Source organism: Anser anser (genome assembly GCF_964211835.1).
Source record: "Anser anser genome assembly, contig: HAP1_SCAFFOLD_32, whole genome shotgun sequence".
NCBI lineage: Eukaryota > Metazoa > Chordata > Aves > Anseriformes > Anatidae > Anser > Anser anser.
This window is the reverse complement of record NW_028154148.1, coordinates 3,660,146-3,682,737: the sequence shown is the minus strand read 5'-3', so window position 1 is coordinate 3,682,737 and position 22,592 is coordinate 3,660,146. Positions and strand designations below refer to the sequence as shown.

General features: G+C 51.8%; 2 protein-coding genes across 4 annotated transcripts; one reads left to right on the top strand and one right to left on the bottom strand.

Moving 5' to 3' along the window:
• Positions 1 to 1,261: 1,261 nt before the first annotated feature.
• Positions 1,262 to 8,852, bottom strand: LOC310890616 (olfactory receptor 14J1-like). Of its 3 annotated transcripts, XM_083852929.1 has the most exons (4): positions 7,188 to 8,852; positions 6,896 to 7,012; positions 2,591 to 4,946; positions 1,262 to 2,447 (listed from the first exon to the last, which is right to left on the bottom strand). In XM_083852929.1, the coding sequence occupies exons 3-4, from the start codon at positions 3,506 to 3,508 to the stop codon at positions 2,394 to 2,396; spliced, it is 972 nt and encodes a 323-aa protein (XP_083709055.1). In that variant the 5' UTR covers positions 3,509 to 4,946; positions 6,896 to 7,012; positions 7,188 to 8,852; the 3' UTR covers positions 1,262 to 2,393. The 3 variants fall into 3 exon arrangements, 1 of the variants encoding a protein (XP_083709055.1); XR_014577269.1 differs by lacking the exons at positions 1,262 to 2,447; positions 2,591 to 4,946; positions 7,188 to 8,852 and adding an exon at positions 5,009 to 6,515 and having other exon boundaries at positions 6,896 to 7,175; XR_014577270.1 differs by lacking the exons at positions 1,262 to 2,447; positions 2,591 to 4,946; positions 7,188 to 8,852 and adding an exon at positions 5,009 to 6,470 and having other exon boundaries at positions 6,896 to 7,175.
• An 8,654-nt stretch (positions 8,853 to 17,506) lies between these two features.
• Positions 17,507 to 19,251, top strand: LOC310890615 (olfactory receptor 14C36-like). Its single transcript, XM_083852928.1, has one exon. It carries the CDS (start codon positions 17,601 to 17,603, stop codon positions 18,531 to 18,533), a length of 933 nt encoding a protein of 310 aa, XP_083709054.1. The 5' UTR covers positions 17,507 to 17,600; the 3' UTR covers positions 18,534 to 19,251.
• The last annotated feature ends 3,341 nt before the right edge of the window (positions 19,252 to 22,592 follow it).

Below are 22,592 nucleotides of genomic sequence, written 5' to 3'. Positions count from 1 at the left end.
AGGCGCAGAAGGGTTTCTCCTTATTTCAAACCAAACAACAGGAAAACATGCAGCAATTTTCCAAAAGCAAAGCAAGCTCCTCATCCTGTATGCCTCCTGTGAGGTTTATGTTCCCAAAAGGATGACTGGACCAGAAGTCTTTTATACTGATAGACCGGAAATTATAAGTGTTAGGATTAGAATTAATCCATATGATATTAATTCAATGATAAATGATGATGAGCTTTCTAAGGACACAGTTAGACAGACTGCAGATAGATGGGCAAGCTTCAACTCCCTGAAGCTCAAAGCAGCACCTGGGTTGGTGAGGGCGGTCTGAGTGATCCAGGAGGAAGGGGAGGGTAAGCCAGGAGAACCATGGGAAGTGCATAGGTCCAGACACGCAGCTGGAAAGGGGACATTCAGCATGGACTGTTTAATCAAGACAGGTGGATGTACCTGGGAGATGAGGGAGCACACCATGATAGACAAAGCGATGACAATGCAAGTACAGAGAACACCAGTATTTCTTTTTCTGTGACAAATATACATCCTGAAAATGCCTATTTCTTCATGAGAGAAACTACACTGTGTGACATTTTACGGAAGGGATTGAATCATTTGAGGTAATGAGTAGTTGCTTTATGACTTAGGTACTGAAGAAAATACTGGGTACTGAGGCAGAGCTTTGCTGTCTGACCATGAGCAACCAGTGCCAAGGTCTTCAGAGTAGTTTACTCACATTTGAAATATTTCCTTGAAATCCCATTTCCTGGTTCTGCTTTCAATGAAATCATTAGGCCTCCAGAGGCTCTGGTGCATTTAGAGTAATTCCCTGGAATGGAAGCTGTGTGAAAGGACTTGCAGGAGACCAGAGCCCGTTGGTGGATAATGTGGAGACAGGTGATGTTTCCCGGGCACCTCCACTGACAGCAGTGCTCTTTCTCCTTGAAACTGCAGCCCAGCCCAGCACAGGAAACCCCTTCAACGCAAACTCCTTCTTCAGCAGTTTCTTGGGATAGACCTAAATTTGAAATGGCCGTTGGGATCCCAAGACACTCTCCCTCCTTCCTAGGAGACAACTAAACATCCATTTACCATCCTAGGTCATCTGTGGAAAACTCAGGCTGAAAGACTCAAGAGCAGGACACTTCAAATGGCTGAAGCAGAACCCATCAGCTTGCCCCACTTTGGAAATTGTCCCTGTCCAACCAGGGTTTTTAAAGTGAAAAATGTGAAATGACCCTTCAGGTCAATGCGCAGAGGAAGGGAAAGTCACACATATTGTGCTGGAGTAGCAGAAGGCAAAAAGCACTGCACTGTGCCTCAGAGTAACCAAGGAGACCTAATCCAGTTCATCTGTGAGATAAAGCAGAGTGAAGGACGTTGAGTGGTGTCCTAACATGAAGAAGGATGTACATCGCTGGTGAAAGAGCTGACTTTCTGTGCCATCACCAATGCAAATTACACAAGAACTACATCAAATAAAGGTAACCTGTCCCACCCTGGCCCTGTCACACCACAGGGCAGCGGAAGGATCTTTTCCAGTTTCAGCCTCTTTTTCAGAGAGGCTTTGCCGTCTCCCTGCGCACCACAGGGCAGAGCCTTGCCCTGGACACTGCGTGAGCACCGTGCAGGTCGTGGCAGGCTGCGGTGAGGGGACGAATGCCCTGGGCCCCCTTCCTGCTCTGCCCAGGCCAGCAAGGGCCCCGAGCGGCCTCGTGTCCCCTGCCCCTGCAGCTCGGGGCTCCCTTCCCCAGCCCTGGCTCTGCAGCACCAAGCCCTGCTGGGAGCCCTCCCCTGCATGCTGCCACCGCTCCCTGACGCTGCTGGTGCCCTCTGCCGGGCACTGCCCAGCCCAGCCCAGACCCTGCCCACCTCTCCCCACCCCCCTGCCCTTGCCTGGTCACCCAGTCTTGGCCCTTCCCTACTGATCACTGAAGGCCTCTGAGACCTTTGTGCTGTGGCCTCACTGTGTGTCCTGGCATTGCAGAGTTCTCATCAGCCTGTGCATCCTTTGGCTTGGCTTTACTGTGAAGACCCACTCGCTGCCCACCCAACACAAGGCACACGGCATCCCAGGAGAACACTTAGGATATCCTGGTGGCTCCCGATACCTCCCTGATGCCGCCAGCCCTATCACATTGCAATCCCAGGAAGCTGCTTCTTGACCAGTCAGGGCCTCCAGGGGCACTGGGCATCCACCAGTGATGACTCAGTCCAGCCCTGACTCCCTCACCCAGCACCCCATGCCCTCCTGCCCCTGTGTCCAGGTGGCACCCAAGCACAAGAGTGAGGCCTTGAGCCTGGCATTCCCTGAGCGCCTTCTGCACTCCAGTTTGGGAAGAAGAGCCCTGAGCACTGAGCAACTTCACTTTTATTGACAAGATGCCACAACAGAGGCCAGGTGTCATTTAGGAATAAACACATTCAGAGAAAGCCTCTGGGTCACACAGAGGGTTGGTCATCTAGAAAAGAGGAATGAAAACAAACATTTAACTGCAAACAAAATTACAATCAATACTATACATAAAGGTCAAAAATTGCCTGAGATTAACCTGAGCTAAACAAGAAAAGTGAGACAGCCAATTCATTGCTAAGTAAATATTACCACTAGAATCATTGTCTTCAGTGTGGCTTTCAGGTCCTGGTTCCTCATGCTGTAGAAAATGGGGTGGTTCACTGCTGGAGGTACTACCACATATAAAACTGCCACCAGCAGGTGCAGGGATGGTGAGGAGATGGAGGGGGGCTGCAGGTGGCCAAACATGGCAGTGCTGACAAACAGGGAGAGCATGGCCAGGTGAGGGAGGCACGTGGAAAAGGCTTTGTGTCGGCCCTGCTCAGAGGGCTTCCTCAGCACTACCCTGAAGATCTGCACATAGGACACAACTATGAAGAAAAAACAACAAAAGACTAAAGAAACATTAAACACAAGTGCCCCAACTTCTCTGAGGTAGGCATCTGAGCAGGAGAGCTTGAGGATCTGGGGGATCTCATAGAAGAACTGGTCCACAGCATTGCCTTGGCAGAGGGGCAGGGAAAATGTAGTGGCCGTGTGCAGGACAGCATTGAGAAAGCCACTGCCCCAGGCAGCTGCTGCCATCTGGGCACAAGCTCTGCTGCCCACGAGGCTCCCGTAGTGCAGGGGCTTGCAGATGGCAACGTAGCGGTTGTAGGGCATGGCCGCGAGAAGGGAATACTCTGCTCCAAAGAAGAAGACAAATACAAAGACATGAGTAGCACACCCTTGATAGGAGATGGCCCTGGTGTCCCAGAGGACATTGGCCATGGCTTTGGGGAGAGTGGTGGAGATGCAGCCCAGGTCGAGGAGGGCGAGGTTGAGGAGGAAGAAGTACATGGGGGTGTGGAGGCGGTGGTCGCAGGCTACGGCGGTGAGGATGAGGCCGTTGCCCAGGAGGGCAGCCAGGTAGATGCCCAGGAAGAGCCCGAAGTGCAGGAGCTGCAGCTCCCGTGTGTCTGCGAATGCCAGCAGGAGGAACTCACTGATGGAGCTTCTGTTGGGCATTTGCTGGTTCTGGGCATGGGGTTCTGACCAAGTATGGAAAAGGCAGTAAGAACAGACAACAGAATTTTCTGATAATATGTGATTCAATTTCAGCCTATTAAGCAGACATTAGGCAGGTCCCTTTCACGAGCTCTGACTGGTTCTGCCTGAGGCTGTCCCTGGGAGCAAGGGACTCTGCTGTGGGCAGTGTAGTTAACAGTCCTTACCTATTAAAAGAACTAAAGAGGAACATGGAGTATTCTCAGACTAGTTTAACTCTTCTTGTGAACCAAATTTTACTCCCAAGTCCCCTAACGGCAGAGAAGGGCTGTGGCGATTCCTTTTTTATATACTGTCATTCCTGCTGCACTTCTAGTGAAACCTTGTGGATCCTCAGAGTCACAGATACTGTTCCTCTAGTGCAGAGTGTACTTCAGAGGGCACAGCCAGTCTGTCCATCAGTTCTGGTCTCAGCTGCCCTGTGCTGGTGGGAGAGGAGAGCAGGGAGTGTCCCAGGGAGGCGCCTGAGCCCTCCCTCGCACAGCATTTCTGGCAGCAGCTCCCTCTCACCGCCTGCCCATGTCCCTGCTGCCTGCCCGTGTTCCTGCTGGGAGCTGGCCCTGTGTCCCCACATCTCCTCCCTGTCCATGCTCACAGACTCCATCCCACAAGCTCTGTGCTCAGATTCACTCAGATTCCCCTCCACAACAGGAATCTGAAAGCACAGAATCCAAAAAAGCTTTTCCCTTTAGATAAACCAAGCCTCAGTCTTCTTCAAATGCCCCCTTCTAAATGCCATTCTCTACAGCATCTTCTACTCCTCACTGGAGAAATAGAGAGACCAACCCTGACAGCTGCTATCAGCCATCGGATGTGCCAGCTGTAGAAGACCCCTCTGGCAACCCCACCTGCATGGCCCTGCTGCCAGAGACTTCCCTTGTCAAGGGCTGTGCAGATTTCTCCTGCAGGCAGCTCTCAGCATCCTCCCACTGCCAACTGCCTCCAAGCCCTCTCTCCTTCTCTCCTGTCCCCGTGCCAGCTGCGGTCAGAGCCCCCAGCCCTGCTGCGCTGTGCACAGGAGCTGCTCCTGGGCACAGCTGTCTCTCTGCAGCGCTGCCCGCTTGCCACGAGCTCCCCTTGGGCCCAGGAACCCGGCCCAGCTCAGCAGCACAGCACCCGACCATGGCATCGCTTGCTCTATGCCATTGGGCTCCCTCGAGGTGTCCCCAAGGCCTCAGGGCTGACAGCTCCCGAAGGCAGCAGGGTCTCTGCTGGGCTGTGGTGTCTGAAGCAGTCCGAAGTCATCCCCGACTGCTCCTCTCTGAACACAGGCGAGACTGATTTTAGAAATGCGATTTGTGCCGTTAGAGTGTGGTTGTCAAACATAGTGTTGTGGTTTAAGTTGGAAGGCAGCTCAGCACCACACAGCTGTTAGCTCACCCTCAGCCCCCAAAAGCTCCTGCGTTGAAATAAAGACAGTTTAAAAGGACATAAAATGACGAGACAATAATAACAGGAAAAACAACAATAAGAACAATTATTATTATGACATGTACAAAGCAAGTGATGCAGAATGCAATTGTTCATCACCCACTGACCGATACCCAGCCCATCCCCAAGCAGCAGTCCCGCTGAACCTAGCCAGCCTGCATCAGGATATCCTGTGCAAGTCCCTTGACCTTACTTTGGTTTAGGGCAATGCAAGCTTTCAGAAGGATTTGGAACATTTTCTTCCCTTTCTCAAACACTTCTTCTGCTAGGTTGCTGTATGTGAAGATGTCATCAATGTATTGGAGGTGTTCAGGAGCTTCCTCCTCTTCCAGGCGGGTCTGGATCAGCCCATGGCAAATGGTAGGGCTGTGTTTCCAGCCCTGGGGCAGTTGATTCGAGGTGGAAGGTGTACTGGGTCTGGCTGGGATGTTACCTTTCCCTGCAGCAGCCCATACAGTGCTGTGCTCTGCACTTGCAGCTAGAACAGCACTGATATCACCCCAGTGTTGTGTCTGCTGCTGAGCAGTGCTGGCACAGCATCAGGACTCCCTCTAACCCCCCCAGAGCCAGCAGGCTGGGGGTGGGCAAACAGTGAGGAGGGGACATCACCAGGGCAGCTGACCTAAACCAACCAAAGGGATATTCCATACCATGTGATGTCACACTCAGCAATAAAAGGTGGAAAAAGGAAGAAGAGGGGAGGGGTGAGCACTCGTTGCAAAAAACATCTGTCCTCCCCAAGAACAGCTACGTGCATTGAGGTCCTGCTTCAAGGACGTGGTCAAGCATCGCTCGTTTGTGGGAAGTTGAGAGTAGTTTCTTTACTCTGCACTTCCACACAGCCTTTGCTTGTCATTTTTTCCCCCTTTCCCTGTTTTTTGTTTCCCCTTTAATTAAATTGTTTAATTAGTAATAATTTTTCCTTCATAATTTTTTCCCTTTAATTAAATTATCCTTATCTCAACCCCTGAGTTGTTCTTTCCTTTACTTCTTCCCCTCCTCTTCTGAGGAGGGGAAGTAAGAGAGCAGTTGTGGTGGTGTTTAGCTGCCTAGCAAGGTAAAGCCACCACAGTCCTTTTTGGCACCCAACATGGGGCTCAAAGGCTTGAGCTAACAATAGAATTGGGGCCCCAGGGAGCTGGGGTTGATGTACCAGGTGCTTGGAGGAAATTGGAGCAACAAGTTTCTCAGAGAACCCATTTCCCCCCTGTTTTCTCTCTTTTTCTTTTTCTCCTCCTCCTTCCAACTCATGTACCCATGCCTCTAGTGTCCTGGTAGATTTTCCATCCCTTTTTCTGAAGTCTTCTCCGTGGTCACGTTGGTCAAACCACAGGGTGGCACAGGCTGCGTACCCACTCTGTGGTCTTCCTAACACAGAAGGACGCTTAACCCTGAGAGCTGAGACACTGGTTTGTACAGGTGGGGAGGAAGATCAGTTCTCTTTAAGTTGGTGGACCTCTTCCAAAAGTTTCTCCACAGCCGAGACACAGGCCTGTAGGGAAGAGGACAGGCTTCCTTCCCACTGCTTTTGACTTGCCTATAGTGAGAACATCATTTCCTTTAAGGACAGCACATTCTCACAATTTCCACTTAGTGAAAGTAACGATCATGCCACCAGTATCTATCCAGATCTGTTTCTACTTACCACAAGGCAAAATCTGCGTTCACATTAAGGCACCTTTTTCACACAGTCTGTTGTTCCATCTTAACAAATACTTAAGAACATTCTTCAAAGTCAGGCTTACCTGTAAGCACTTGAGCTTCTGAGTTTGTCTTTTTATTATTATTTCATTTTATTTTTAAGGGCTGGAAAGGGAGCTCAGAACCCACGTAAGTAATTTCACTGAAAACAGACAAGGTGAAGGAAATACTCAAACTCCTCAACATCAAACAACTGTAGAACCCAGGAACACTTACCTGCCAGCTTCTGAGCTTGAGTCACTTCCCAACTACTTCACAGTGAAGTCATACCACCAGGGTTTTACTGTACTGAGAAGGCACCACCAACGTAGCTAGCTCCTAGAGTCACTAAAACTATTTCACAGAGATGGTAGAAAACATGAAGAAAAAGCAGCCTATGGGGAACACTGGGTCCATTGCACCACAATGGAAAAGCACCCTAAATAACACAAGCCTCCAACTCCCCTGGGGAGGCAATTCCCCACCACTCCTCATGCTTCCTATAGAGCAAAGGTCAAATGATCCACACCTGGCAGATTTCACTTAACAAGGGTGGAGCCAAGAGACCTTGTGGAATAGGCTCATCTACCTGGCTTCAGTCTTTGAAGGTCAATCGCTCCTTATCACTAATAGAAATAGCCTGAGAAGGGGCTTAGTGGTTAGAGTTGACCTAATGAATTAACTACAAATGGTGCACAAGGGTCACATTTCTCTTAGTCATTCTGTGAGGAAAATTAGTACAGAGCCTGTTAAAATCAATCAATCAATCAATCAATTTATAAATAAATAGAAGAAATAAAAGGAAAAAGAAAATGACCTTAAAGGCAAAATTGTTATCATAGATTTTCTTCTGCCTAGTCACGGCAGATAAAGAATATAGCAATCAGAATTACTTTTCTTGACGTTAATGTTATTTATATTTGCTTTTCTGAGATCTCTTCTTTCTGTAGGACTTTTCAAAATCTAGCCCCGTGACCTCTGACTACAGTATTTACTTTGACTGTGTATAAACTCTCACGTATAAATGCCAGGATCCGGATCCTCACTCACTATTCAGGTCAAGGGCTGGGCTGAAGGTTTGGGCTTTAATTTGGTTACATGCCTACATTGCTGTTTCCTGGCAGGTCATGGGAAGGAGATTGGCTGGCTTGGGGGAGCTTATGTACACGTGGCTTTTAGGTTGCAGCCAAAGTGTTCCTCTAGATCTGGAAGTCTGAAGAGGGTTGCAGTCTCCAAGCTCAGATACAACCACAGTTTAGTCTGGCGCAACTGATTTTTGTGTCCCTTGCCCTAGCTGTTCCTTCACCTCCTCTTCAGAGACAAGGACACGCGTCTCTTTCGTGCTCCTTCATTAGGAAACAAACCAGGAGAGATTAAAGCCTCTTTCTTCAAGTCAGTAAGATACTGGGCTCCAAAGATGGTGAAGGGCCTAGAGGGGAAGACGTATGAGGAGCGGCTGAGGTCACTTGGCCTGGTCAGCCTGGAGAAGAGGAGGCTGAGGGGAGACCTCATCGCAGTCTACAGCTTCCTCACGGTGGGGAGTGGAGGGGCAGGCGCCGATCTATTCTCTTTAGTCACCAGTGATATGACCCACGGGAATGGTGTCAAGCTGAGTCAGGGGAGGTTTAGGCTGGACATCAGGAAGAGGTTCTTCACCGAGAGGATGGTCGCCCACTGGATCAGGCTCCCCAGGGAACTAGTTACTGCACCAAGCCTCTTGGAGTTTAAGAAACATTTCGACTGTGCACTTAGTCCCATGGTCTGAATTTTGGGGTAGACCTTTGTGGTGCCAGGAGCTGGACTTGATGATCCTTATGGGTCCCTTCCAACTCGGGATATTCTATGATTCTGTGATTATTTTTTTTGTGACTTATTCCCATTTTAACAACACAGATGCAGCTAACTGCTTCTGGAAGACAACTGAAATAGCTTCTTCAGTGCGTGCTTGAGCTCCTGGTTCCTTATGCTGTAGATGAGGGGGTTCACTGCTGGAGGTACCACTGAGTACAGAACTGACACCACCAGGTCCAGGTGTGCGGAGTAGATGGAGGGGGGCTTCAGGTGGGCAAATGTGGCAGTGCTGATAGACAGGGAGACCAAGGCCAGGTGAGGGAGGCACGTGGAAAAGGCTTTGTGCTGGCCCTGCTCAGAGGGCATCCTCAGCACCGCCCTGAAGATCTGCACATAGGAAAAAACAATGAAAACAAAGCAAACAACACCTAAACAGAAGCTAAATGCAATGAACCCAACTTCCCTGAACTAGTCTGATTCTGAGCAGGAGAGCTTGAGGATCTGGGGGATTTCACAGAAGAACTGGTCCAAGGCATTACCATGGCACAGAGGTAGTGAAAATATATTAGCAGTGTGCAGCACAGCGTGCAGAAAGCCACTGCCCCAGGCAGCTGCTGCCATCTGGGCACAAGTCCACGAGGCTCCCGTAGTGCAGGGGCTTGCAGATGGCAACGTAGCGGTCGTAGGACATGACAGTGAGAACATAAAATTCTGCTCCAATCAAAAAGGCAAAGAAAAAGACCTGTGCAGCACACCCTTGATAGGAGATGGCCCTGGTGTCCCAGAGGGCATTGGCCATGGCTTTGGGCAGAGTGGTGGAGATGCAGCCCAGGTCGAGGAGGGCGAGGTTGAGGAGGAAGAAGTCCATGGGGGTGTGGAGGCGGTGGTCGCAGGCTACGGCGGTGAGGATGAGGCCGTTGCCCAGGAGGGCAGCCAGGTAGATGCCCAGGAAGAGCCCGAAGTGCAGGAGCTGCAGCTCGCGCGTGTCTGCGAATGCCAGCAGGAGGAACTCGCTCACAGAGCTGCTGTTGGCCATTTGCTGGTTCTTGGCATGCGTTTCTGTCCCAGGGGGATAAAAAGCATTAATAAATCCAAAAACTTTTATGAGAAAATCTTTTTCTCTTTCTCAATTAATCCAATGTAATGACTGTCCTCTTTCAGGATTACAGTTGGCAGGTGCCTTTCAGGAGGTCTTACTGACTCTGCCTGAGGATATCCCAGTGAATAGGGGATTCTGCTGTGAGCAACACATGAGGCAGTCCTGCCCAACAACAAGAGGTTAAGAGGAACATTGGCTCATTTCACATTCAAGTCACTTGCTAATATAGAGCTTTTCCATATTGTTGCTCACAATTCATCCATTTGCAGAGCATGGCTGTGGGGATTTATTTTTGTATTTTTTTTTGTCTAGCTGCCCACCCCAATCCAGGGGACCTTTTCTAAGGCAGAAATCCTGGGCATTTCTGCTGCAATCCAAGAGAAAACCTGTGGATCATCAGAGGCAAAGGGACCGTCCCTTTAATACAGAGTGTTCTTTAGAGAGGCCACCCAGTCTGTCCATTACAGCTGGTCACAGCTGCCCTGTACTGGCATCCACCTGAGATGCAGGACAATTGTACTCAGAGGTTCATAGAGTCATAGACTCATAGAATATCCTGACTTGGAAGGGTTCCACAAAGATCGTCAAATCCCACCCCTGAATCTGTATATAAGCACCCAAAAATTGGTCCACATGCCTGAGGGTGTTGTCCAAATATTTCTTAAATTGTGATAGCCTCAGTGCTGTGACCACTTCCCTGCGGTGTTTGTTCCTGTGCCTAAAAAACCTGGACACTTCCGGGAGCAAAGGAATTCAGGTTCCAAGTGCCCATCTCCAGACCCCTCACCCTGTCCCCGTACTCCCCTTCCCCCAAGCACCCCGAGGGCTCACTCCATGGGCAGGTGAAACCCCCATCCCCAGGCAGCCTGGGAACAAGAGCAGCAGCAGCACGGCCAGGTGGAGAAGCCAGAAGGAATGGAAGCGTCTACTTCATATTGGAGAAAGAGAGAGACCCATCCCGACAGATGCTATCAGCCATTGGATTTGCCAGCTGTAGAAGACCCCTCTGGTAACCCCACCTGCATGGCCCTGCTGCCAGAGACTCACGGTGCCAAGAGCCTGCAGATCTGTCCTGCCATACACTGCCCTCTGTTGCTGCGCACCTCACTGCCTCCAAGTCCTCTCTCCTTCTCTCCTGTCCCCGTGCCTCCTGTGGTCAGAGCCCCCAGCCCTGGTGTGCTGTGCACAGGAGCTGCTCCTGGGCACAGCTGTCTCTCTGCACCAGGGCCCTCTTGCCACAAGCTCTCTCTGTCCCACGAGCCCGGCCCAGCTCAGCACCAGACGCCCAGCCCAAGGCATTGGAATCCCCCCTCGGGGGGCTTTGCTGAGGAGCCCACGAACCTCAGGCACTGAGAGACAATTGAAGACATCTCTCAACAAGTCCAAGTCAGAGGCAAGTTTCCTGCAGTGTCCCCCTGAGGGCCAGCACTGACACAGCCTCCCTTGGAGCTCGTTAGAGCAGAGCATTGGAGGCAGTGAGGGCAAGGAAACAAAGGCAATGTCAAGGCACACTGATATGTCAAAAATCTGGATGTGTTTCACCAAGCACAAGGGCCAGGCCTTGACCCCCAGCCCCTGGGAAGGGAGATCCTTTCCCTTCACACAGTGCTCAGGGCTCTTCGTGGGGCAGGAGGAGATGGGGATGTTCATGGGCAAGTGCAGGAGAATGGTTCGAGCCCTGCCTGGTTCGTGGGTGGAGGCGAGGAGGCAATGAGGCCCTGGTGCTTTACCGAGAAGCTGTCTCCTCCTAGGCCTCAGTGGCAGAGAAAACAACCAAAGCCATGGACACAAAGCCCTGGGTCCTGTTGGGAATCTCAGCCTTGTCAGACGCCTTTGTCCTCTCCACACCAGGCTATCTGAGGGACAGATTTTTGTCAAAGGCAAAATATAAAAATAAACATTTTTTTATATAAATATGTTAATAAAGGAGGATTAAGGAGAATCATCATCCTTTAATGGATGTGGGGGAAACCTGGTGACAAAAGATGAGGTAAAGGCTTAGGCACTTAATGTCTTCTTTGCCTCAAGCTCTAGGAGGAAGACCAGTTGTTTCCCTGGACATTCCTTCCTCCTCGTGGCGATAGCCAACCTTTCAAGGTGCACTTTGTGGCAGAGAAAGAGCTCTCCAGCTCTTTCCTACTACCAAAGAAAGCTCCATCAGGGTGGAAACCACTCCTGAAGCAGGCATCCCAACCCATCAGGCTCCTTGTGGCCTGTCAGCCAAGCAGACAGAAGTCACCTCAGCAGCATCTTCCAAGGCCTGGGCCTGCTGCTGGCCTTGCAGCTTCTTGGCTAGACACAGCCAAGCCTTGTGCCTCCTGCTGTCCAGTGCTGGCCTCAAGCAGAAGGGACAGGACAACCCCTCTGCGGGCCTTCTTTGTGTCTGGGTCCTCCTGGGGATGGAGGCAGAGGGGATCTCACAGGCAGCGTGCCAAGCAGGGGCCTTCTGCTGGCCTAGCAGGGCCACTGGCAGATGTCAGCCCCAAAGTGCAGATCCCAGGGAGAAGCCAAGGCTGACCTGCCACCTCCAGACACAAGGCACCTCACAGTCCCTTTGCGTGACACGTTCCTGCTGCTGCCCTATCAGCTGCAGAGACAGAAGTGACCTCCCAGTCACTGCCCCAGTCCCATTCCTCCTGCTGGGGCAGGACATCCTGAGGCAGAGCTGACCTAGGGGAAACATAGCTGACCTCCAGAGCCCCCTCGGTACCTGTTTTTCACTTTCTGGGTTAGAGATTAAGCAGAGTTTTAGTGGGAGTGTTTGGTGTTCTGCTTGTGGTGTCAGGTTTGTGGTTAAGGTATGGACTAGCTCTCTGGCTTAGGGTTTTATTTAGGTCTGCCAAGAAGTCTAGGGTTTAAGAGACCATTTTAATGCTACTGTTAAGGGAAGGCATTAGGGTTAGCAAGAGAGAAAGTGGATTCCTGTCAGAGTGTTGGAGTAGCATTTAGGTTGAGGGATTAAAATTCCTGGTTCAAGTAAGGTAAGGGCCATACATGGCTGTTTTAAGTCAGTGTTACCACAGCATCTACATTACATGAACCCTCTTACCTCTATGAAATCATACGTTTCTGCTGGCCAAGCTCTTCTTCCCACCCCAAAATCTCACATCTCTCTTGTCCAGGCTGCTCCTGGCCTCCCCATATTTTATTGGGATCAGCTTTCTTGTGACATTCTTGATCCCAGAGTATCTGTCTCACCTCTGTTGGCTACTCTAGTCTTGAGACAGAAGTGGCATTGTAGTCAGGAGGGAAAAGGGCACAAAGGTCTTTAGGAGCACCCTGCACAATGTGCCCATCAGCTCTGCACCTCCACAAAATTACACTTCCTACGTATAAATTTTGTTTCCCCAATGGCTTCTGTGGATCCAAGGTTACTTTCCCCAAGCCCTCACGCATGATTCAGTTTCATGCATGCTTTCAGTTCATGGAACTGAGCTTATCAAGAGAAGCAAGGAAATAGAGGAAGAGATTCTAGAGATACATTGATCAGAAAAGAAAGGCCAAGGAGACTGTACCCCCTCTGATGGATGAGAAGGGTGAACTGGTAATGACAGCCATGGAGAAGGCTGAGGGATTCAGCAACGTCTTCTCCTCAGTCTTCACTGCCAGTCAGGCTTCCCAAGTCTTTCATTTCCCTGAAATCTTTCATTTCCACCTGGGCCGGGGAAATCGCAGACATGGGGATAGGCTGAGAGAAGAACTCATTGAGAGAAGCCCTGCAGAGAAGGACTTGGGGGTTCTGCTGGATGAAAAGCTCAACATGAGCCAGCAGTGTACACATACAGCCCAGGAGGCCAAGTGCATCCTGGGCTGCATCAAGAGAGGGGCGGCCAGCAGATAGAGGCAGGTGATTGTCCCCCTCTGCTCTGCCCTTGTGAGGCCTCACCTGGAGTACTGTGTCCAGGTTTGGGGCCACCAGCACAAGAAAGATATGAACGTCTCACAGCAAAATTTAGAGAAGGGCTACAAAGAAGATCAGAGGGCTGGAGCACCTCGCCTGTGAAGACAGGCTGAAGGAGTTAGGTTTGTTCAGCCTAGAGAAGAGAAGGCTCCAGGGAGACCTCCTTGCAGCTTTTCAATCCTTAAAGGGGTCTTTTAAAAAAACTGGAGAAGAACTCTTTACTCGGGTAGATAATGACAGGAGGATGTGGTCTAAACTAAAAGAGGGGAGATTTAGACTAGACATCAGGAGGAAAATCTTCCCTGTAAGGGTAGTGAGGTACTGGAACAGGTTGCCCAGAGAAGTTGTGGATGCCCCATCCCTGGAGGTGTTCAAGTCCAGGCTGGATGAGGCCTTGGCCAACCTGATCTAGTGGGTGGTATCTGGGGGGAGTTCAGTTAGATGATCTTTAAGGTCCCTTCCACCCCAAGCCATTCTACGATTCTATGATACTAGGATGGAAATTAATCCTAACCAAAACCAGGACACAAATAGACTAAGGGCAAGATATCTCTGTGTGTATATCAAAAGAGAGGAAAAGTGGTGATAGTTATTTAGAAAGTGTCAGACCTGAGCATGACATAGGAACAATGGTATGGAGTAAGGGGTGGATATAGTCCGAGTTTTAGCTGGGATTGACTTAATTTTTTCTTCCTAGGAGCTGGTGTGGTGCTGTGTTTTGGATTTACAGAATCAGCGAATCACAGAGTAGTTTGGGTAGGAAAGGACCTTAAAGATCCTAAAATTCCAAGCCCTCTGCCGTGGGCAGAGACACCTTCCACTAGACCAGCTTGCTGAAAGCCCCATCCAAGCTGGCCTTCAAAACTTCCAGTGAGGGGGGATCCACAACATCTCTGGGCAGCCTGTTCCAGTGCCTCACCACCCTCTGAGTAAAGAACTTCTGCCTAATATCTAATCTAAACCTACCCTCTTTCAATTGAAAACCATTTCCCCTAGTCCTATCACTACGCTAGTTGATGAAGAGTCCCTCCCCAGCTTTCCTACAGCCCCCTTTAGGTAGTAGAAGGCCGCCATAAGGTCTCGCCAGAGCCTTCTTTTCTCTAGGCTGAACAACACCAAATCCCACAGCCTGTCTTCAGAGGAGAGGTGCTCCAGCCCCTTGATCATCCTCGTGGCCCTCCTCTGGTTTCATTCTGCCCAGATGCTGTTGGCCTTCTTGGCCACCTGAGCACCCTGCTGGCTCCTATTCAGACGACTATCCACCAATACCCCCGACTCCCTTTCCGATGGCCAGCATTCCACCCGCCATTCCCCAGCATTACATGGGGTTGTCGTGCCCCAAGTGCAGGACCCAGCACTTGGCCTTGTTGAACTTCATAGATTTGGCCTTGGCCCATGAGTCCAGCCTATCTAGCACCCTCTGCAGAGCCCACCTACTGTTGAGCAGACCAACACTCGCTTCTAACTTGGTGTTGTCTGCAAACATACTGAGGGTGCACTTAATCCCCTTGTCCAGATCACTGATGAAAATATTCAAGGGAACTGGCCCCAGAACTGAGCCCTGGGGGTCACCACTAGAGAACGGCCTCCAACTCCATTTAGCTCCATGTCCCACAACTCTTTGGGCCCAGCCACACAGACCCTTTTTAATCCAAGGAAGCATATAAGTGTCCAAGCCTCGAGCAGCCATTTTCTCTGGGAGAACGCTGTAGGAAACAGTTTCAGAATCCTTACTGAGGTCTAGATAAACCACATCCACGGCCATTACGTCATCCACTGCGTGCATCACTTTGTCATAGAAGAAGTTTGGACTTGTCAAGTAGGACCTAACTTTGATAAAGCCCTCCTGACTGCGCCTGATCACCTGGTTGTCTTCTAAGTGTTGCATGATGGTACTCAAGATAATCTGCTCCATGAACGTCCCCATCACTGGTCAGACTGACAGGCCTGTAGTTCCCCAGATCCTCCTTCCAGCCATTTTGTAGGTGGGCATCATATTTCCATGTCACCAGTTGACTGGGAACACCCCTGATAGCCAGGACTGCTGATAAATGATGGAAAGCGGCTTGGTGAGCACTTCTTCCAGCTCCCTCAGTACCAAGAGGGGGATCCCATCTAGCTCCATAGACTCGTGAACATCCCCCATGAGGGATGCCATACGAGCAGTGGTGCTGCTCACCAGGAACCAGGCCAGCTTCCTACAGAGCTGCCTTACGAGGAGCATGGCCACCAAGAAGATCTGAGTTATCAGACTCAGCTCAGATCCTGTGAGATACCACACGGACAAGGGTCTAGAGCCAGCAGGAAAAGAGGTGCAGGTCTGGGAGTCCCTAGGACAGCCTGGTGTAGACAGGATAGAGGGCTGTGGAGGGGACAGAGGCCTCTGACAAGGCTGAAATTCCCAACAGGACCCAGGGCTTTGTGTCCATGGCTTTGGCTGTTGTCTCTGCCACTGAGACCTAGGAGGAGACAGCTTATCGGTAAAGCACCAGGGCCTCATTGCCTCCTTGCCCCCAGCCATGAACCAGGCAGGGCTCGTACCATTCTCCTGCACTTGCCCATGCACATCCCCATCTCCTCCTGCCCCACGAAGAGCCCTGAGCAGTGTGTGAAGGGAAAGGATCTCCCTTCCCAGGGGCTGGGGGTCAAGGCCTGGTCCTTTTGCTTGGTGACACACATCCAGATTTCCTATACATCAGGGTCACCTTCACAGTGCCTTTGTCTCCTTGTCCTCACTGCCTCCAATGCTCTGCTCTAACGAGCTCCAAGGGAGGCTGTGTCAGTGCTGGCCCTCAGGGGGACACTGCAGGAAACTTGCCTCTGACTTGGACTTGTTGAGAGATGTCTTCAATTGTCTCTCAGTGCCTGAGGTTCGTGGGCTCCTCAGCAATGCCCCCCGAGGGGGGATTCCAATGCCTTGGGCTGGGCGTCTGGTGCTGAGCTGGGCCGGGCTCGTGGGACAGAGAGAGCTCGTGGCAAGAGGGCCCTGGTGCAGAGAGACAGCTGTGCCCAGGAGCAGCTCCTGTGCGCAGCGCAGCAGGGCTGGGGGCTCTGACCGCAGCTGGCACGGGGACAGGAGAGAAGGAGAGAGGGCTTGGAGGCAGTTGGCAGTGGGAGGATGCTGAGAGCTGCCTGCAGGAGAAATCTGCACAGCCCTTGACAAGGTACGTCTCTGGCTGCAGGGCCATGCAGCTGCCCGTCCTGGAAGGGTCTCCTGCTGGGTCTTGTTGCTGGGAGGGCAGTGGGCAATGCAGTAGGCTTTGGGAGTCCTGCTGGATGGCACTGCGAGGTGAGGAAGTCTGGCAGAAGTCCCTCGGAGTGCCCTAAGCCAGGTGCCCCTGGTCAGCCAAGAGCGGGGTGGCCCAGCCTCTTTCAGGCACTACAGGGGATTCAGATGGGATGTTGGCACACATCAGCTTGTAGATATCCAGCTCTGTCTGTGCTGCAGCCTGCTGGCCTGCAGGCTGCTCTCCAGCAGGATGCAGCTCTCTCGTGGCATCCTTGTGTTATCCAGGTGCCCCAAGGAGGAGACACCTCCATGCTAAGGCCATGTCCGTGCTGCTGGATGGCTGTCTGTGGGCAGCTGGAGTGAGGCCTCTGCAGCCCTGGATAGGAGGGAAGAGCTGAGATCCTGCTTACAACCAACAGACCATGTGAGGATTCTGCCCAGCTGCACTTGGACTGGGGCTTCTCTGCTCTCAGCTGTCTCCAGTTTCTTCTCAGGGAAACACCTGAGCGGGACGGTCCTGCAGCTCACAGAGGGGTGACACAGGGCAGCTGAGAACAGGAGTGTTCAGCAGTGTCAACTGCAGCTCTGTTCTGCATTGGGGTGCATTGTTGGAAACAGCACTGCAAATTTCATTGACCTGATAAATTGACTGGACTTGAGTTTCCCCCATGTTCCCACCTCCCTCCTGCTGCACAGCAGGAAGGACTCCTCTGGAGCCCACAGCAGCCCCTGCTCCCAGTGCCACTCTCAGCCAGCACCAGCTGCAGCTCAAGCAGGAGAGCTGCAGAAAGGTTCTCCTGCAAAGAGAGAGGTTTGGGCTGGGGGTGCTCTGAGGCTTGCAGTAGGTTTTCCTCAGAGAAGTCTGTTTTAACTTTTTTCTGCCTTATCCTCTTCAACAGACAGCTGTGTCCAAAGTCAGGAAATGCCCAACAGCAGCTCTGTGAGCGAGTTCCTCCTGCTGGCATTCGCAGACACGCGGGAGCTGCAGCTCCTGCACTTCGGGCTCTTCCTGGGCATCTACCTGGCTGCCCTCCTGGGCAACGGCCTCATCCTCACCGCCGTAGCCTGCGACCACCGCCTCCACACCCCCATGTACTTCTTCCTCCTCAACCTCGCCCTCCTCGACCTGGGCTGCATCTCCACCACTCTGCCCAAAGCCATGGCCAATGCCCTCTGGGACACCAGGGCCATCTCCTATCAAGGGTGTGCTGCACAGGTCTTTTTCTTTCTCTTCTTTGTATCAGCAGAATTTTATGTTCTCACCATCATGTCTTACGACCGCTACGCTGCCATCTGCAAGCCCCTGCACTACGGGAGCCTCGTGGGCAGCAGAGCTTGTGCCCAGATGGCAGCAGCTGCCTGGGGCAGTGGCTTTCTCAATGCTGTCCTGCACACGGCCACTACATTTTCTCTGCCCCTCTGCCAAGGTAATGAGCTTGATCAGTTCTTCTGTGAGCTTCCTCAGATCCTCAAGCTCTCCTGCTCAGACTCAGTCCTCAGGGAGGTTGGGCTTGTTGTAGTTAGTGCCTGTTTAGCATCTGCTTGTTTTGTTTTCATTGTGGTGTCCTATGTGCAGATCTTCAGGGCGGTGCTGAGGATGCCCTCTGAGCAGGGCCGGCACAAAGCCTTTTCCACGTGCCTCCCTCACCTGGCCGTGGTCTCCCTATTTATCAGTACTGGCATATTTGCCTACCTGAAGCCCCCCTCCATCTCCTCCCCATCCCTGGACCTGGTTGTGGCAGTTCTGTACTCTGTGGTTCCTGCTGCCATGAATCCCCTCATCTACAGCATGAGAAACAAGGAGCTCAAGGATGCATTGAGGACACTCTTTGGATACATGCTTCTTCATCATTAATAATGGGCGCAAAGTCCTAACACAATACTTTTTTTTTTTTCTCTTTTTTTCTGAATAAGTGTTAAAACAGTCTTACTTTACTTTTAAACTATTTTCTGAACCTTGTGATTTTCATTCAGAAATGATCTACTTAGTATCCTGTGAGTTTATCATTGTATTTTAGTTTTGAACCAAGTATCTCATGTACGTATAGAAGTGGGCTTCCCGTTTAGATAAAGACAAAACAGAGTCGAGCAGAAATTCATTGGTCTCAGCTTCCATCCCTTCCCATCTTTTCTGGAGCTGGGGGAGCAGCCCCAGCACGCAGGAGGGGCTCAGGGCCCAGAGCCCAGCTGCCACAGGGAGGAGCAGCCCCGCTGGCCCTCGCGGCTGCCCCTCACTGCCCGCTGGGCTCTGCCTCTCTGCTGCCTTCGGGTCGGGGCTGCTGCTTCCCTGGAGCCATGGCCATGGCCAGCAGCAGGACGTGGCCTTTTCACTGCTGCTCTCTTCTGGCTTCCACATTGTGCTTCTTGTATTTGGATAAGCCCTCAGATCTCATGTATGTTGGTGACAGTCCTCTTATCTCTACATTGGCATCTCTTCAATGTCTCTGCACGCCTCTTGCAAACCTGGTTTCAGGAATACACCCAAGGATCTGCTTCCTGAACAGACCTCTTGCTTTTCTGGGCCTCACAATGGATCAGAACCCCAGAGTGATCAGTGAAGGACCAAGGGCTGGACTGGGAGCTGCCTTCTTGCTTGCCTATGGCCCAGCAAAGAGTAAATGGCCTTGACTGGATAGGGACTGTCCCAGTGGTGCTGGGTCTGATGGCAAATGGCATCCTGGAGAGGAATCTGGTGGTGCTCTGTGCCTGGGCCAGGCCTCTTGTGCTGGCCTGGGGAGCGGGGCTGGCCCTGCGGGGCACAGGCACTCTGTGCTGGGGATGTCCCAGGCAGGAGAGCAGGGCTCCTGCAGCTTCACGGCCCTCCATCTCCTGAGCCGTGGCTTGCCCCAGCGCGGGGGCTGCTGGGGAGGCCCAGAGCCGCCTTTGTGCCAGCAGCTGCGGTGCCTTGCGAGGGGCTGGGGCTGTGCTGGCCGTGCCCAGAGCCCTGCAGCAGCCTGCGGTGGGCACTGGCCTGGGGCCAGCCCAGCCTGGGCTGCTGGGCTGGGGAGAGGTCCGGGAGGTGGGGAGAGGTGGGCAGGGGCTGGGCTGGGCTGGGCAGTGCCCGGCAGAAGGCACCAGCAGCGTCAGGGAGCGGTGGCAGCATGCAGGGGAGGGCTCCCAGCAGGGCTTGGTGCTGCAGAGCCAGGGCTGGGGAAGGGAGCCCAGAGCTGCAGGGGCAGGGGACACGAGGCCGCTCGGGGCCCTTGCTGGCCTGGGCAGAGCAGGAAGGGGGCCCAGGGCATTCGTCCCCTCACCGCAGCCTGCCAGGACCTGCACGGCGCTCATGGAGTGTCCAGGGCCAGGCTCTGCCCCGTGTCCACAAGCCCTGCATGCCCTCCTCCTGCTATGCCGCGTGCGGTGGCTGCAGCAGAGGGGACCCCCAGCCAGCCCCTGCATGGGGCTCTGCCACCCGCCTCGCCCCGGCCCTCTCCAGCGCCCTCCTCGCTGCTCTCTGATGCACGCCAGCACCTCCCCGTGCGTGCCGGCCAGCACATCTGCTGAGGGCCAGTGCGGCTGCTGCAGGGGCAGGGAGCTCAGCATGGCCCTTGCAGCCCCCTGCCCTGGGCCTGCCCCTCCCCTTGCCCTCGGCCCCGGCCTTGTCTCTGCTGGCAGGAGCGCTCTTGGCATGTGCTTCCTGGCCTCCCCTCGCCTGCGCACAGCTGCTGCCCACTCAGGCTGCTGGCACAAACGTGTCCTCACAAGCAGCACCACTCCTTGGGCTGCTTCTCCTGGCCTCCCCCAGCTACTGCCTTGGCTCTTGTCTCTGCTGGGTCCCACCTTCCACACCCAAATGCGTCCCTTGGCTGTCAGCTCCCTCTCTCCTGCCCTGTGAGGTGACAGAGCCAGAGTGGGGCTTGTTACCTTTAATTGATACAGTTTTGTGTATTTGCATTTGTGATGGCACAAAAAGACAGTTCCTTCACCAATGATGTACATCCTTCTTCATGTTAGGACACAACTCAACGTCCTTCACTCTGCTTCATCTCATGGATGAACTGGATTAGGTCTCCTTGATTATTCTGAGGCACAGTGCAGTGCTTTTTGCCTTCTGACACTCCAGCACAATGCCTATGACATTCCCTTACTCTGCGCATTGACCTGACGGGTCATTTCACATTTTTCACTTTGAAAACCTCAGTTGGACGGGGACTATTTCCAAAGTGGGGCAAGCTGATGGGTTCTGCCTCAGCCATTTGAAGCGTGCTATACTTGAGTTTTTCAGCCTGAGTTTGCTAAAGATGACGCAGGAAGGTAAGTGGATGTTCATGTGTCTAGTAGGAATAAGGAAAAGTATCTCAGGTTTCCAATGGCCATTTCAAATCTAGGTCAATTCCAGGAACCCACTGAACTAGGGTGTTGTCTTTGAAGGGGTTTCCTGTGCAGGGCTGGGCTGCAGTTACAGGGACAAAGACCACTGCTGGCAGCAGATGTGCCCTGGGAACTCCACCTGGCTCCACCTGATTTTCCCAAAGGGCTCCGGTCTCCTGCAGGTCTTTTCTGACATCTGCCAGTTCAGGGAAGTGCCTCAAACACAACGGGACCACAGGAGGTTTTCCCTGGTTGCTTAAGGTCAGACAGCAAGGCTCTGCCTCAATACCCAGTATTTTTTTTTAGTACTTAACTAATAAAGCAACTACTCATCAGCTCAAACGATTCAATCCCTTCCTTAAAAAGTTTCACGTGAAGTGTAATTTCTATCATGAAGAAATGAGAATTTCTATGTTCTATATTCATCACAGGAGAAGAAATACTGGTGTTCACCTGTACTTGCATTGTCATCCCTTTGTCTATAATGGTGTGCTCCCTCATCTTCCAGGCTCAAAACCCATCTTGATTACACAGACCCTGCTGGATGTCCCCTTTCCAGCTGCCAGTCTGGACCTATGCACTTCCCATGGGTCTCCTGCTTTGCCCTCCCCTTACTCTTGGATCATTCAGACCACTCTCACCAACCCAGTTGCTGGTTAGAGTTTCAGTGAGTTCCAGCTCGCCCATCTCTCAGCACTCTGTCTGACGGTTTCCTTAGCAAGCAACTCATCATTTATCATTGAATTAGTATGACGTGGATTAATATTAACACAATTATTTTAAATTTCCTGTTAATCAGTGGAAAATAGATCATGTACAGTCATCCTTTTGGGAAGGTAAACTTCACTAGAGACAACAAAATGAGGAACTTGAACTTTGTTTTATTTTATTTTGAAAATAGCAGCATGATTTCCTGTTGGTTTTACATAGGAAAAACCCTGCTCTTCCTACTTCAGCAGGGCTTCAACAGAGTAACACTAGACCAATATCTATGGGAAAATGATGCTCCAAATTGAAATGCAACAAAATTCAGTCTCTAAAAAGAGGAAAGATTTCTATTAGATGCTCTTTGAAATCTTCCTCCTTAACTACACCATGGAAGCTCTCCAATTAGCTGAACAAGTCTTGAAAACTTGAAGAAAATTATGGGAGAGATATGGCTGCTTAGGACATTCTGCATTTTAATGAGCTCCATGGTGTATTTTAGTGCTGAGTCAGTGAAAATCGCGTACTGAGAGGAGAACGATGCAACTGCTTGAGAAAGTAAAGTCAGGAGGAAAAATTGAAGTGACTTGGAGTATTAATGGGCCCCACTGAGGGCTGTTCCTAAAAAAGCCTCCCCAGGGGCTTGTTAGGGCAGATCATTGGAGGCCATGATTCCAGACAGGCAAAGCGCTGTGCTGAGAAAAGTCTTGGTTGGTTTTGGTGAAGCAGAAGGGCCAAGGCCTGACCCCAGCCACTGGGAGGGGAGATCCTGCACCCCCCCGTCTGGCTCAGGGCTCTTCTTGGGGTCTGTATGATGTGGTGGGCAGTGTGATGCCACGACAAGAACTTCATTAGGACACCTCCCCACCCCTGCACAGGGTATCAAGGAAGCAGTGAGGCC

Bases quoted from the DNA above. Each gene is read 5' to 3' on its own strand.
- LOC310890615 (XM_083852928.1), top strand. From the start codon at position 17,601: ATGCCCAACAGCAGCTCTGTGAGCGAGTTCCTCCTGCTGGCATTCGCA.
- LOC310890616 (XM_083852929.1), bottom strand. From the start codon at position 3,508: ATGCCCAACAGAAGCTCCATCAGTGAGTTCCTCCTGCTGGCATTCGCA. The intron at 2,448-2,590 runs GTAATATTTACT...CCTCTTTTCTAG, and splicing joins TGAAGACAATGATTCTAGTG to ATGACCAACCCTCTGTGTGA.